Raw genomic sequence first — 15989 nt, 5'->3', positions numbered from 1 at the left:
TCAGAACTGAGGAGTTAGGTAGATAGACAAGTGTTCTTCCTTTCCCAACAAGAATTCAAAATGAGTAGGAGACTCAAGGTGTCACCTTGAGTCAAGAGTAGAACAAAACCCAGAACATCAGCATCCTGTCTTTCCATGCAGTGCGGGTGTCATTACAACACACTGCCTCTCCACCAGAGCCTTACAATTGCCTCAAAAATGCTCCAGAAACGTATGGCCTTCTTTTGATGCCTCTGCCACTATCCCAGCTCAGGTCTCACCATCTCCTGCTTGGCCTACTAACAGGTCTTCTGCCATCTGTCTCTTCCCTTCTATTCCTTCCTCCATACTATCAGACGATATCTTTCTAAAATAACAAGATAAACAGATCACATTCTTCTGCCACTTTAAAAGTCCTGAAGGTTCTCCATTTCCAACAGAATCAAGTCCAAATGCCTCAATATATATGAAAGGCCCTTCCCAAAAGGCCCCATTGTAGCTTTCCAGTTTTGCCTTCCACCACTTCCTCTGTCATATACCTTATAACCCGCTCATACCACGACAACCTGGCAAATGAGCAAATATATGCCTTTTTTTTTTTTTTTTTTTTTGAGATAGAGTCTCACTCTGTCACCCAGACTGGAGTACAGTGGCGCGATCTGGGCTCACTGCAACCTCCATCTCCTGGGCTCAAGCAATTCTCCTGCCTCAGCCTCCTGAGTAGCTTGGAGTACAGGCGTGTGCCACTAAGCCTGGCTAATTTTTTTGTATTTTTAGTAGAGACGGGATTTCACCATGTTGGCCAGGCTGGTCTTGAACTCCTGACCTCAAGTAATCCGCCCGCCTCAGCCTCCCAAAGTGCTGGAATTACAGGCGTGAGCCACCGCACCCCACCCATACGTGCCTTTTATACATATTGCTGCTCTACCTAGACTGTTCATCTCCAATCTTACTCATCCTTCCAGGTCTAGTTTGTTACCTCCTCCTTCCTTGACACCCTTGAAAACTGGCTGCTCTGTGCCACCAAATATTCTGTACATACCTCTTTCATAGCATTTATCACATCATATTGTTGTTTACCTATTTGCCCCACAAGTCTCTGAGCTCACTGAAATCAGAAACAATGTCTTATTCAACATTCTATTCCCAGGACCTGGAATACAAAGTGATTAATGTTTCACTAACGAGTGACACCTATGTCTCTCAGAAAAAAAAATCTCTATTAACAGGGCAAGGTAATGGTAAGAGTTCACCATCCCTCCAGGACTACCAATGAAATGTGAATTCTATAACGGAAGTCATCTATCTACCTAAAAGAAATAATGTGTAGAGTTCAGACTTCCCTTAACTTTGTAATATATATTCTAGGGAATATATGGGGAAAGTACACCAGACATCAACGATTTTCTTCATTTTGATTATTTATCAATAGGTTAAAAGTATACAAAAAAATCCCGGAGAGGTCATTCAGCATGGATAAGTCTAATTAATTTTATTAAAGCCTAACAAGATACTGCATACATTCTGGAACAGCCATTTTTGTAAGTGGGAATAATTTTTTCTAAAAAATCAATTCCCTGTCTTCAGACTGCTAAAATAAAAAATCAAACTTCAAAGCAGGCACAGGTGCAAAATAACAAAAGAATAAAAAATTGACATATGCACAGATGCTACATAAAAACCAGCAAGATGACAATTTTCCCCTGAAAATATTTATGTGCTAAGGAAACACTACCATTTGATAACAGATTTTTCCTCTTATTTCATTTTGATAAGATAAACAGATTCTATGCACTGCATTGCATCTGCAAGGGATTTGCTTTTATATGCTAGTTACAACCAGTAACTCCAGAAAACTCAGCAGGTGTTTTGACCTAGATAAAAATATTTTTTCATTACAAGATAAGATTTCACATAACAACGTGAAAATAAAGACTTTATCACTGGATTTTTCCAGTTGCTCGTGTGGCTTGGGAAAGGAATGAACAGTACAGATTTTTACAAAGCAAGAGTCAATGAAGTTGTCTGAAAAGTATGCAAGAAACACTGATGGTAAAAGTTAACCAGCAAAATGACAACTGACACGTGCATGGTGAAATCAAGTCTATACCCCCCGACTCATATTTTCATCAGCTGTAGCTCCTCAAATCTGCCCAGTTGCCAAGCTCTTTCCCATCTCACAGCTTTTGTGGATGCTATTTTCTCTGCCTGGAACATTCTTTCCCTAACACTCCACTGGCTTTTTTTCATCTTTCAAGTTTCACTTTAAATAGCACTTCCTTAGAAGGCTATTCTGTGACCACCCTAAGTAGCCTCTGAGCCCCATTATTTTCCACCAGTCCAATGATTTCATGTCCTTCACAGCTCTTACACCAAATAATCATACATTTGTTTGTTATATCAGTCCGTTTTCATGCTGTTGATAAGACATATCTGAGACTGGGCAATTTACAAAAGAAAGAGGTTTAATTGAATTTACAGTTCCATGTGGCTAGGGAAGCCTCACAATCATGGTGGAAGGCAAGGAGGAGCAAGACCCATCTTGCATGGATGGCAGCAGGCAAAGAGAATGAGGAAGATGCAAAAGCAGAAACCCCCGATAAAACCATCAGATCTCGTGAGACTTATTCACTATCACAAGAACAATATGGGTGAAACTGCCACCCATGATTCAATCATCTCCTACTGGGTCCCTCCCGCAACACGTGGGAGTTATGGGAGTACAAATCAAGATGAGATTTGGGTGGGGACACAGAGCCAAATCGTATCATTTGTCAGACATTTTATTGTCTGCCTTATTTGTTAATCTATAAATTCCAAAATGTCAGGAGCTGTGTCTATTTTGTTCATAATGTTTATGACCAGTGCCTAGTACTCTGGTGGGACATAACAAACACCCAAATTCTCAAGGAGCAGACTTCAATCCAGTGCCCATTTACCCAAACTAGCAATGGAAATGAGCAAGGATTTAAAAATAATAAACACTAGGTTCTTGTCTCAGTGCTACCACAAGACACCTGGGTATGACCCTGGGTATGGTCTCAGTTTCCTCATTTTCATAGTGAATTCAATGAACAATCTCTCATATATATACATTCTTTACTTCCAAGTCAAGTCAAGAACCAGTGAGCAAGGGCAAACTAGTGGGAGTGGAAAGACATCAGAGAAGCCAAATATGTAAATGTTAATAGTGTCGCCAGAAGAACACAAGAGAAAAACCTTAACAATTCTACAATAAGAAAGGCCTAAATATAAGAAACTCTGACTTTATAAAGAAAAAAAGTGACAAATGGTGGAGGGAGGGAGGGAGGAAGGAAGGAAGGCGGGAAAGAGGGAAGGAGGGAAGGGAGGAAGGGAAGAAGGGAGGGAGGGAATTCTCTATGGGAAAAGATGCCACAAGAAATTTAAAATCAATTGGATAAAAACAATAGGCATAAACTTTGCAAATTTGAAGAAATCTACAAAACTGCTTATCTAGAAGCTTAATGAACTTAAAGCAGGATAAACTCAAAAGCTATCAAGGCACATGATAATCAATGTCTGACAAACAATAATAAAGAGAAAATTTTAAAGTAGACAGAAGAAAGAAACACACCTTCTATCCAAGAAAACAATAGCAATGACTCCCAATTTCTTGTCAAAAACAAAACAATGACATCTTTAAAGAGCTGAAAGAGCCAGGCTCAGGGCTCATGCCTGTAATCCCAGCACCTTGAGAGGCCAAGGCGGGCGGATAACGAGGTCAGGAGTTCGAGACCATCCTGTCCAAAATGGTGAAATCCTATCTCTACTAAAAAATACAAAACTTAGCTGGGTATTGTGGTGCATGCCTGTGATCCCAGCTGCTTAGGAGGCTGAGGCATGAGAACTGCTTGAACCCAGGAGGTGGAGGTTGCAGTGAGCCAAGATCGTGTCACTGCACTCCAGCCTAGGTGATAGAGCAAGACTCTGGCTGGCAAAAAAAAAAATATATCCAATACCCGCGCTATACCCAAGAACCAAATTCTTTTAAATGTGAAACATTCATGAAGACAGAATATATGCTAGGCCATAAATCAAGCCTCAACAAATGAAAAAGGTTAAAATCATGTTGTTTATGTTCTCTGGCAACAAAAGAATTAAATTAGATGTAATTAACAAAAAGATGCTTATATTAGAATAGGCTTAATTTATATATGAAAAAAGTTTAAATTCAGTAATCTAAATTTCCACCTTCCATCTATAACAATGAGAGCAAATTAAATCCTGTATGCAGAAGAAAGGAACTAATAAGGGCAAAAATCAAGGTAAGCAAAAAAAGAAATCCATAAAACCCAAAATTTTTTCTTGAAGAATATTAACAAATGGACAAAACTCTGGCCTGACTGACTTAAGAGAAAAGGCAAAAATACCAAGTACAAATCTCAAAACCGAAACAGGGGACGTCAGTACAGATCCTACAGACAGAAGGGTAATAGGGAATATTATAAACATTAAGCCAATAATTTCTACAATTTAGGGAAAAATTCTACAAAAACTGAAATAAAAGGAAACCAAAATTTTAAAAAGCCTTATTAATTACTATTATTTTAACTAAACTCAAGATTTAAAATTGGTTAATTAAAAGACTGCTTACAAGAAAACTCCAAGTTTCACTGGTGAATTCCATCAAACATTTAAGGAAGAAATAATTCAATTCTACACAAATTGTTTCAGAAAATAAAAAAGGAGGGAACACTTGCCAACCCTTTTCAAACCAGCACTACTCCAATACCAAACCAGGAAGACGTTACAAAAGAGCAATCTAAATACCAATATCCTTCATGAACGCAGATGCAATAATCTGCTATGTTTTACACAATTATCTGCATAAATGCCTGATGATGATTTTCCCTTGCTGGTGGAATCAAATACAATATCTAGTTGCTTGCTGCTCAGAGATCAAGTTTATAAGCATTTCCTGGACTGTCTGGATAGCTGGGAGACCTATGTCCTAATACCTAAGACGCTATTCAGTAGAAATGATCAAAAAAGATACTCTGGAAAGTGCTTCTTAAACTTCAACCTAAAAATTACTCTTTTTTAACAACCTATCTTTAAGTGAAGAAATCAGATTACAAAACACTTATTTTCATAGAACATATCTACAGTAACAGGTACAGGAAAATGTCTGAAACAATAAATAAAATGTTGATAGTATTTATCTCTTGGTGGTGAGCTTATTTTTCTTTTCTTTTTTCTCACTTTTAGTTTCTAAAGTTTCTACGAAGAATGTGTATTATGTTTTCAATAGGAAAAAATTACTTCATCTAAACTTCCCAAAAAAGGGCAAATGGTTATCATATAATCTGAGGATCCTGAATCACAATTCTGGAACAAAATGCTTCATTTCAAAGTCTGGGTGTTTCAGTCGGGCATGGTGGCTCACGCCTGTAAGCCCAGCACTTTGGGAGACCGAGGCAGGTGGATCATTTGATGTCAGGATTTCGAGACCAGCCTGACCAAAATGGTGAAACCCCGACTCTACTAAAAACACAAAAATTAGCTGGGCATGGTGGCAGGTGCCTATAATCCCAGCTACTTGGAGTCTGAGGCAGGAGAATCACTTGAACTCGGGAGGTGGAGGTTGCAGTGAGCCTAGATGGTGCCACTGCACTCCAGCCTCAGTGACAGAGCCAGACTCCGTCTGAAAACAAAACAAAAAAACCAAGTCTGGGTGTTTCAAATAGTCTATCCTTCCCAACCTTTTTCATGTCAACACACAGAGAAAATCATATTTGTATGGCATCTAACAGTAAACTGATGAGGCTGCTGGAAGCCAGAGGCAACCAGGAGAAGTTCAAGCTGTCAGAGTGCCCACCCAGCCACGGGAAGGCTGATGGGACCTTACCATACCTATAGTAGGCAAGCTGTTGTGTACAGTTAGGAAACTCGCATTTATGGTATCCCCAAATCAAAACTATGAAAAAATCTGTTGACTAACATAGTACAACTCTTTTTAAAAACTCTAATTTCGTGTGCTATTTTTAGGTCATTATTCAGGTAGAAAGAGAAAACTGAATTCCTATTTATGGCCTAACAGAGCCAAAACAAGTTACAATCCACATTTAAAACATTCTCGAATGGCATGTATTTTATAAAACAATAATTGAAAAATATCAGAGTAGAACCAAATAGCTCCTATTTCAGTTTGTAGACTCTGCAATATGTAGTTTCAAAAATGCATTAACAACAATCTGGCTCCTTTTCTGCAGGCACACACATGAAATATCATTTGGCATATGGGAGTTATTCCCATAAAGATGAGTCAGATAACAAGCAAATGATCATTACCTCACATTATGTGAAATGGAAAGAAGCCATTAATGCAGTATTAAGGTCATAAATTCACACACACAGAAGCCAACAAAATAAAACATTAGCTCTCAAAGCATTATTTTCTTATCCTTGCTGCCACATTAACCGTACACACTAAAAACTCTGACAAATATTATAATTTGTATAAAATACAGAAGGGTGAAGCTTCCCATGTTCATGTTAATTTGTAGATTTCTCGATTTACCTACTGGCTAGGAGCAGGTATCTAATGCCAAAGCTCAAAAGAACCCTGTATATCTGAATCACTCCAACACTCTAAGCACGCTCCTCAGAAACCTATCTTAGGCCCCCCAAGCTCTCACCCAGTGAAAGGGCTGCACTGGGAAAAAGGCAATTGAATACCCACCAAATTATTCTTCTGGCAACTTCTTGACCTTTACATGTTATTTAAGCAAGGCCTGGTCTACTCTAATAAGCACTGGTGAGGAAACTACAGAAGGTATATCCAAAAAGGGCTAGAGCCCCAAGCTTTAGATATTCATACTTAAACACTACCTCCCCAAAAGGATTAGGCAAACAGGTCTTCTTATCCACCCTTATTGCTCTATTCATGCTATGTGTATACATGTATACATAAGGAATAAAAAATATTAATGCCATGACAGTTTTCCACAAATTTATACATGGATCTCTATAATATGTATAATATAGACAGTATTATATATAATGAATACATGTACACTTTTGTGAATTTCTAAAGTTAAATAAGAAACAGGCAAACATACTTTGTTGGTATATTCGTTCATCCATAAAAATCATTTGAATAGTTCCCAAGCGCCATTACCCACTTGATACGGTCAAAAATTGTGTGCCTACGATGTGTCAGGCACCGTGCTAAGCACGAAAAAAAAAGTTATATTGGGTGAGATATGACCCCTGCCATCAAATAATTTACAATCTAATTGGGAATCCGACAAGCAAATCAACAATTAAAAAAGAAATCAGGCAAGGCACAGTGGCTCATGCCTGTAATCCCAGCACTTTGGGAGGCTGAGGCAGGTGGATCACCTGAGGTCAGGAGTTCAAGACCAGCCTGGCCAACATAGTGAAACCCCATCTCTATCAAAAATACAAAAAAATGCCGGGTGTGACGGCACGCACCTGTAATCCCAGCTACTTCAGGAGGCTGAGGCAGGAGAATCACATGAACCTGGGAGGCAGAGGTTGCAGTGAGCTGAGATCGCACCACTGCACTCCAGACTGCGCAACAGAGCAAGACTTCATCTCAAAAAATATATATAAATTAAATCAATAAAAAAGGAAAGCAGGCTAAGTAAGTGCTGTGATATAGGCACAAGCAACTAGATGGGAAACATGAAGATGTACAAATGGTGGGAGCGAACACAGGGAGGAGAGCCGATGCTTGATCTAAAATATACAAGACTAATTAATTCAATAAAGGTAGGAGCTTCCGAGAAAAGGAACCATCTGTACATGAAGGCATGAAGAACACAATGGGGTTAGAAAATTGCACACTGTTTTGTACTAGAACATAAGACATATGGCAGGGGACTCTCACGGGATAGACAGGCTGATTGCGAAGTCTTTTATCGTAAATTAGAAAAAATGAACTGTATTCCAGTCAATAGCAAACAACTGAGAGATTTCAGGTAGAATTATAGTAACAGTAATTATAACAATAGCTTAACATCTCCTAAGTATTCATGATGTGTCAGACACTATGCCGAGAGTTTTACATACATTAATTCATATAATCTTTCCACAACTCAATTTATAAAATTATGCCCATTTTACAGATAATGAAACTGGGGCTCAGAGAGGTAACTTGCCCGAGGTTACTAGAAATCTAGAAAGCAGTTAAGTCAGATGTGAAGGGTTACCTGCTAGAATAGTGTTTTTTTAATGATCAATTTGCCAAGGAGTATAAAGTGTGGATTACTAGAGGGCATACAGAAGAAAACTTTGTCAGCAGACTGTTGTAAGAAACCAAGTAAAAAATGTTAAGAGCCTGAACTAAGGCTGTGATGGTGGAAGTACACAAGTTGAATAAAAGAGCTATTTAAACAGGCTGAGCACAGTGGCTCACGCCTGTAATGTCAGCACTTTGGGAGGCCAAGGTGGGAGGATCACTTGAGCCCATCAGTGCACCAGGCTGGGCAACGTGGCAAACCCCTGTATCTATAAAAAACACAAAAAAATTAGCTGGGCATTGTGACACGCACCTGTAGCCCCAGCCACCTGGGAAACGTAGATGGGAGGATCACCTGAGCCCAGGAGGTTGAGTCTGCAGTGAGCCATGATCATGCCACTGAACTCCAGCCTGAGCGAAAGACTGAGACCCTGTCTCAAAAAAATAAATAAATAAATAAAATTACTATATAAATAAATAAACAGGCTCCCAGGGCTTGGTAAAATTAAGTTAAAGGTGATTCTTCTCCATCATGGCACTTAAGTACAAGTACAGTCATTATCTGTTACCTCTCTCTCAAAGGCTGGGCACAGTGGCTCACATCTATAATCCCAGCACTTTGGGAGGCTGAGGCAGGAGAACTGCTTGAGCCCAGGAGTTTGAGGCTAGCCTGGGCAACAAGGCAAGACCCTCGTCTCTACAAAAAATTTTAAAATAATAAAAAGTTAGCCAGGCATGCTGGTACATGCCTGTGGTCCCAGCTACTCAGGAGGCTGAGGCAGGAAGATCACTTGAGCCCATGAGGTCAGGCTGCAGTAAACCATGATCACACCACTGCACTCCGGCCTGGCAACAGAGTGAGGCCCTATCTCAAAAAATAAAAATAAAAACAGAACAGCATTTCCATGAGGGAGTGGGGGAATCTTCTGTATTACCACATTGTAGCTCTGAAAACTACCAGTGCCTCCCACCTCCTTGCTCTCTATTGATGTCAAATATATACTTTATCCTAATACTGTTTTAAGATAAAATATGTATACTGCTTTATTTCCATTACACAAGAAAATCATGTAAAGCCCTAAATACAGTGCCAGGCACACAGTAAGAACACTATAAATGTTTGTCATCAACACAATGACCATGTTTACCATTATTATACTTCCTACAACAATTACACTGTTAAACTAACACAAGATCAGACAGATGGAACTGTAGGTCCTGTAAATAAAACATAGGTAATAGATGCATTTACCTAATACCACCCTTTTTTTCTCCCGTAAGGTTCCTTCTTTCTGTCTTTTCTTTTTTTTTTTTTTTTGAGACGGAGTCTCACTCTGTTGTCCATGCTGGAGTCCAGTGGCTCAATCTCGGCTCACTGCAAACTCCATCTCCCAGGTTCAAGTGATTCTCCTGCCTCGGCCTCCCAAGTAGCTGGAATTACAGGCATGTGTCATCATGCCTGGGTAATTTTTGTATTTTTAGTAGAGACGGGGTTTCACCATGTTGGCCAGGCTTGTCTCAAACTCCTGACCTCAAGTGATCCGCCCACCTCGGCCTCCCGAAGTGCTGGGATTACAGGTGAGAGCCACTGCGTCCAGACTACTCATTCTTAAAGTTGCTTTCCAAAAGTCATTTTTCTTTCTCAGCCACCTCATCTGACACCCCCGATTAAGAAATCTCATGGGATTTAATTTTTCCTTAATTAGATTTGTCAAAGTTTATAATTATATATTTGAGCATCTATATGCTTCATGAGATAAAGGAGCAGGTCTTTTTGCTCACAATCATTCCTCAAGCAACCAGCAAAACAGCACATACACGTAAATTACAGTCAGTAAATTTTTGCTGAGTATATTTAAAAAATGGCCAAATCCTAGACTTTTTACTAGTCTGTATCTAACTCTTGACTTATACCTATTTATTTCTGCATTTAATCCAAAATAAAAGGCTACAGTTAAAAATACTTCATCCCATAACTGGCTTAGAATTTTTTAGAACCCAGTTTCCAAATCTCACTAAAATGAACCATTTTAAAGCAAAATATTTAAGACAGTAAAAAAAAAAAAAGCAGTTTTTAAAAATTATTTTAATAGTCATGATAATCCTTGTTAATAAATATTTAATATCTATTCTAACTTTTAAGAAACATTGGAAACCATTGCGCATTTGAAATTTTCATTCTTTAAATATTTTGGAAACTCTTACCTTGACATTTCCCAATAATGGATGTAAAATCATCTTTTGCAGACCTGTAAAACATGCAAAATCAAGGCAAAAGTTTTATCGTAACACTGTATAGAACCATAAAATACCAGATACTGTGGACTAGACAGCCTCTATATACAATGCTCAATCATATCTCCTCTCAGACATGGTTTTGTGGCTCAATTATGACCCTTTTGTCAGTGACAATATTTTCTTCCAACCTTATTGCATCAGATACGGAGCTACATCGTTATGGAGACATATATATGGAATATAGTGACACAGTCTAAGTGAATTTACCGTGCTCTTTTCATACAATAGAGATGTCTGGTCCCCATCCCCAAAGGTTCTGAATCAAGAAATGTGGGATGGGGCCCAAGCAAAAATATTTTTTTGCTGGATACATCATTACTAATTAAGAACCACTGGTCTGTATCATATTACAAAGTTTGATCACTTAGGGGAAAAAGTCTTATTTTGAGAAATCAAACAGCCTTAATAGGTCACCATATTTAAATCAACAACCTATTTTAAATCTGTGATCCTGAAATATATACCAAGTAGAATAATTATTATAAAACATGTTTAAAAATGAAAACTGGTAAACCTTCTAGAAAATAATTTAATAACAATTATCCAAAACCTTCATGTCTGTAGCATTTGACCTAACAATTCTATTTCTATAAAGTTATCCCCAGGAAATAATTACAGATACATACAGATATCAAAAAAACTGGTATGGTCTCATTTATAAAGGAGGAAAATAATACCCAGTATAAAGAGATTAAACTTTGCTATGTGCACCCAATGAAATATTATGGAATTACTATAGTCGACCCTTGAACAACACAGGTTTCAACTATGCAGGTCCATGTCTATGTGGATTTTCTTCTACCTCTACCACTCTGAGATGGCAAGACCACCTTCTCTTCCTCCTCCTCCTCCTCAGCCCACTCCATGTGAAGATGACGATAATGAAGACCTTTGTAATGGTCCACTTCCACTTAATGAACAGTAAATATATTCCTCTTCCATATGATTTTCCTAATAACATTTCCCAAAGAATGAACTCATTTTTCTCAGTTGCTATTGTTGCTATTTCTTTCATAACTGATATACTGTTTAAAAATAAAACACCTGAAAAGTCCAGCTTAGAGATGTCTTTTAGATGTGTATATAATACCACTGAATGTCTCAAGAGGACAGACAGCATAATTGGTCTCAAGTAATACATAACCTTGGTCACTTGCACACCCATATTCAATCTACAGTTTTGTACCAACAGAGAAAAAGCATACCTATTTTTTTTTTTTTTTTTGGGACAGAGTCTCACTCTGTCGCCAGGCTGGAGTGCAGTGGCACAATCTCGGCTCACTGCAACTAGTTCTCAGCTCACTGCCTCCCAGGTTCAAGCAGTTCTCCTGCCTCAGCCTCCCGAATAGCTGGGATTACAGGTGTGCGCCACCATGCCCAGCTAATTTTTGTATTTTCAGTAGAGACGGGGTTTCACCATGTTGGCCAGGATGGTCTCAATCTCTTGACCTTGTGATCTGCCCGCCTCGGCCTCCCAAAGTGCTGAACCATCCCTACTCTTTTACACCTTCCTGAGTTTCTGTTTAGCTAATATAGCAGTAAATAGTCACACAACAGTGATTTCCAGAGTTCTGGAGAATAGGCCTCATTTACTGAGAAAGTAAAACTTCTTAAGAGGCAACGGAATGATCTGGGGTAGGAGAAAGATAAGCATATAACTCTGAGAAAGCATCCTTAATTTTTTAACTGGCGTAAGTTGGTGTTTGACACTCACAAAATTAAGTGAGTTAATAATAAAATCCTTTTAAATATATCCCCTATAAAAATCTTAGTTTCCATTTATAGAGTAACAAATATTTCTCAAAGGAAATCTTGAATATGAATAATATTAACAATTACCTGATTTCCACACACTGATCTTGAACAGCAGCCAAAAGCTTTCCATTGCTTTTATGGAGAAGAAAGAGGGGGAAGAAAATCTATTATGAATATCTATAGCAGTTTTCAGCACAGATGGAATTATTTAATAAGTTAAAAATCATTTTTAAATTTGTTCACATGCTTTAATTATCCATCTTTTGACCTTACAATTAGATGAGGATACAGGTACAAAAGCATACAAAATGATTTAATACAGCATGAATTAACATGTTTAAGCTCTCTCTCCCCCACTCTCCCCATCTCTCTCCCTCTCTCCCCCTCGCTCCCTCCCACTCTCTCTCCCTCTCCTTCTCTTTACCTCCCTCCCTCTTTCTCTCTCTCCCTCCCTCCCTCTCTCCCTCCCTCCCTCTCTCCCTCTCTCTCTCCCTCTCTCCCTCTTCCTCTCCCTCCCTCCCTCTCTCCCTCTCTCTCTCCCTCTCTCCCTCCCTCCCTCTCTCCCTCTCTCTCTCCCTCTCTCTCTTTCCCTCTCTCTCTAAAAAAAAAAAGTTTAAACAATACTAAATATTTGCAACAAAGAAATTTACACACAATAAAAATCAAGACTGAAAGCCACAAGCATTCCAAAATTAACGTCCATAATGAAATGTAAAAGCTAATCCAGATAGAAAAACATATGAATTTCACACTTCCTTACCTTGCAAGTACCAAATGCCAGTTTATCTGTTTATTAACCAAGCGAACCAGTCCATCAGGGAGCAAAAAAGGTGCCGGGCTGAAATCACAACACATTAGTTAGCTTAAAATCTAATCATGAAAACCACATATATGCAGACAAATAGCACATATACTTATAGAGAGAGACACAGATTTTTTTCCATTAGAATATAAAATTTGAATATTAGCAAACCCAAAACCCAAAGTTACTATTTGGCAGCTGAAATTTGACCATATATATTTCTCTATTTCCAAAAAACACAGTGATGTGTTCAAAGGTATAAATGTTATGTACTTCCCAGGTAACAGACATCTAGCATACCAATCACAGAGTACACTTATACCAACCCTTTCTGCTCTAACTACCTAGGAACTCTGGCTCAACTGTAACAAAAACAAATTCTAGCATAGAGTTAAACTCACAAGAAAGAAAGATAAATTTCCAAGTACTAGAAATGAAAAAGTCACTGAAAGCTAGAATTGGGCACAGGGTAAAGGGAGAGATAAGAACTCAAAACAGGACTTAGCACGCGAGATAGGAAATGAGCTACTGAACCAAAGAGAGGACAGGAGTTGGAAGTGAGACTCCTGCAAAGGCCAGGATGCTCAAATGACTGCACCAGGTCATTGAAAGAACTAGAAACATCTCACCATAGGCCCAGGGAGACTAAAGACTCTCTTCTCTCCCTGGAACTATGGTTCTGTGGAGGATAAGAATAAAATCTCCTATGAAAAAGTAAAAGTCCAAGTCTGTACTATATGCAAGATCAGATTACAATTTCACTTTACTCATGTGATGCAAGAATCTGCAAGCATAAGTTCAAAATAAAACCATTCACAAAAGACACGAAACTACCCATCATAAGTGAGTAAGCAGACACAGCAAATTAGAGGATTAATACCCGAAGAAATCAAGAAAACAGATGGAAAAGAAGAATAAAGAACATAATTTCATGAAAGAAAAATAGAAAAAAAATACATTATGGAAATCAGAAAACACAAAATAGGATTCCAAAATGTTAGTGGCCAGGCACAATGGTATGTGCCTATAGTCTCAGCTACACGGGAGGCTAAGGCAGGAGGATTGCTTGAGCACAGGAGTTTAAAGCTACAGTGTACCATGATCTTGCCTGTGAATAGCCACTATACTCCAGCCTGACCAACACAATAAGACCCTCTCTTAAAAAAAAAAAAAAAAAATAGTAATATACATGTAGTACATTTACGCTCATTTTTTAAAACACAAAATAATATCAAAAGACAGTTACAAAAATATAATGAAGATACAAAACATGTATGTGAATACTACCTATATGAGGATGATAATTTCCTCTGGAAGGGAAGGGAAAAGAAAAAGGGAAAGGACTTGAGATGTAACACTTTGCATAAAAACAAAAAGAGCTAGCTGACAGGTTTATTATATTGTCAATAATTCTCAGTATGTTTATATTTCATAATTAAAAGAACTCTTTTTAAAAAAGAAGAAAAAGTCACTTGAAACAAATACTGACCCCAAAACCTTTGGGTTTAATTACCATAAACTCAAGAGCACAAATTGAACTATAACCTTTTTGAAAGCAGCATATCATGAGACAGATTAATCACTTAATGGTGCATTTGCAACCTGTACAATGATTCAAGGAAAAAGGCTTCTCAGGAGGAAGGGAGACAAAAAGATACCTACTTCTGATGCCTGATCATAAGGTTCTCACACAGAGGATAGGGCTTGTAGCAGAGTTAACTTTTTGAGTCTTCCTTCTCAATAAATAAAAAAAAAAATTATCAAGCAGCAACCTGAACAAGACAAGCTTGACACCTCATCCAAGGGTGTTCAGGACTAACAAGCTGTCGCCTAGAGAAGTCAGAAAACACAGCCCACCTCCCACACTCCTATCCTCTCCTTCCACTCTCTCTTGCTACTCATTGCTCTATCCTATCATATCCCACACCCACAAAAAAAGTGACACAATTAAGTACAGAAATTGTAATATGCATACATATATACATGTATGCACATACACACACGCATACATAGAGTAAAAGCAGAAAGACGTTGGAGCAAGTCCTAGAGAACTCCAAAGGTCTCTTTTATAGAACTATATTATCTCTGGAACTTTATGACAAGATATCCTCAACGAAGAAGCAATCTATGTAAATAATTCTATAAAACAATTCCTACACATGTATCTAAAAGCAGAATTATAACTTTTTTGTCATAATAATAATTTCTTTGTTCTTTCTAAAGCTGGAAATTAGCATCATCCCTGAAAATATACTTAACACTCAAGGAATTAAAAAATATAGAAGAACTGAAACCTAAAGAACCTTCTCTGATATACAGCAGTTGAATATTAACCACAAGTGAGATGACGTGACAAGAACAAAAATGTATTTTAAAAGATATGCAAGCTACAGATGCTTCATATGGACATTCAAGATAAGCCTGAGAATAGTCATCAGAGGAAGCAGAAATTGTCATGAGACATTCTTAATAGTAACTAAGGGAACAAAAACTACCCTAAGTCTACTGAGATATCTTGTCAGATTCTACCTAACTAAATGTTTGAAATGTCTCATACTGAGTTTGCCTGAATGTCAACAACTTTATCATGATCTAGAATTCAATTATGAAAACAAATCATATATAGAACAATATTGTTTATATTTGATGTTCATACTGTTTCTCTGAAGAACCGAAGACTCACCTGTACCAGATGTATTGGCGTAAAAATAATAAACGATCTGTAATCAAAAGAAATGGCAAAGCCAAATATAAATCAGCTGTTAAGAATCATTTTCAAATTAGATTTATAGATGAGAAATCTAAAATATACTACAGAGCGAGTCATTAAAAAAAATAAAGAACTCAAGTCTTAAAATGAGAGACTAAATATAACCTAATATACACTGTAACATTTACAGGGTCATATATTTATTAAATTCCATGTTT

General features: G+C 37.9%; 1 protein-coding gene across 9 annotated transcripts in view; it reads right to left on the bottom strand.

Moving 5' to 3' along the window:
- Positions 1–15989, bottom strand: part of NBAS (NBAS subunit of NRZ tethering complex) — a 393028-nt gene that overhangs the window by 372070 nt on the left and 4969 nt on the right. For 6 of the 9 annotated variants that reach the window (XR_010149189.1, XM_001161679.8, XM_009442024.5 and 3 more), the window contains exons 3-6: positions 15745–15781; positions 13020–13097; positions 12344–12391; positions 10412–10455 (exon numbers count right to left, since the gene is read on the bottom strand). Coding sequence is in view for 6 of the 9 variants with exons in the window: in XM_001161679.8 (XP_001161679.4) it covers positions 10412–10455; positions 12344–12391; positions 13020–13097; positions 15745–15781 (207 nt within the window). In the remaining 3 variants the exon portion in view is untranslated. Of the gene's footprint in view, positions 1–8519; positions 8638–10411; positions 10456–12343; positions 12392–13019; positions 13098–15744; positions 15782–15989 lie in introns of all 9 variants that reach the window. The other 3 variants (XM_016947519.4, XM_063789284.1, XM_063789283.1) reach the window with 1 other exon arrangement.

This window comes from Pan troglodytes, chromosome 12 (genome assembly GCF_028858775.2).
Source record: "Pan troglodytes isolate AG18354 chromosome 12, NHGRI_mPanTro3-v2.0_pri, whole genome shotgun sequence".
NCBI classification, from domain to species: Eukaryota; Metazoa; Chordata; class Mammalia; order Primates; family Hominidae; genus Pan; species Pan troglodytes.
The sequence above is the reverse complement of the archived record's forward strand: the minus strand, read 5'-3'. Positions and strand labels throughout refer to the sequence as shown.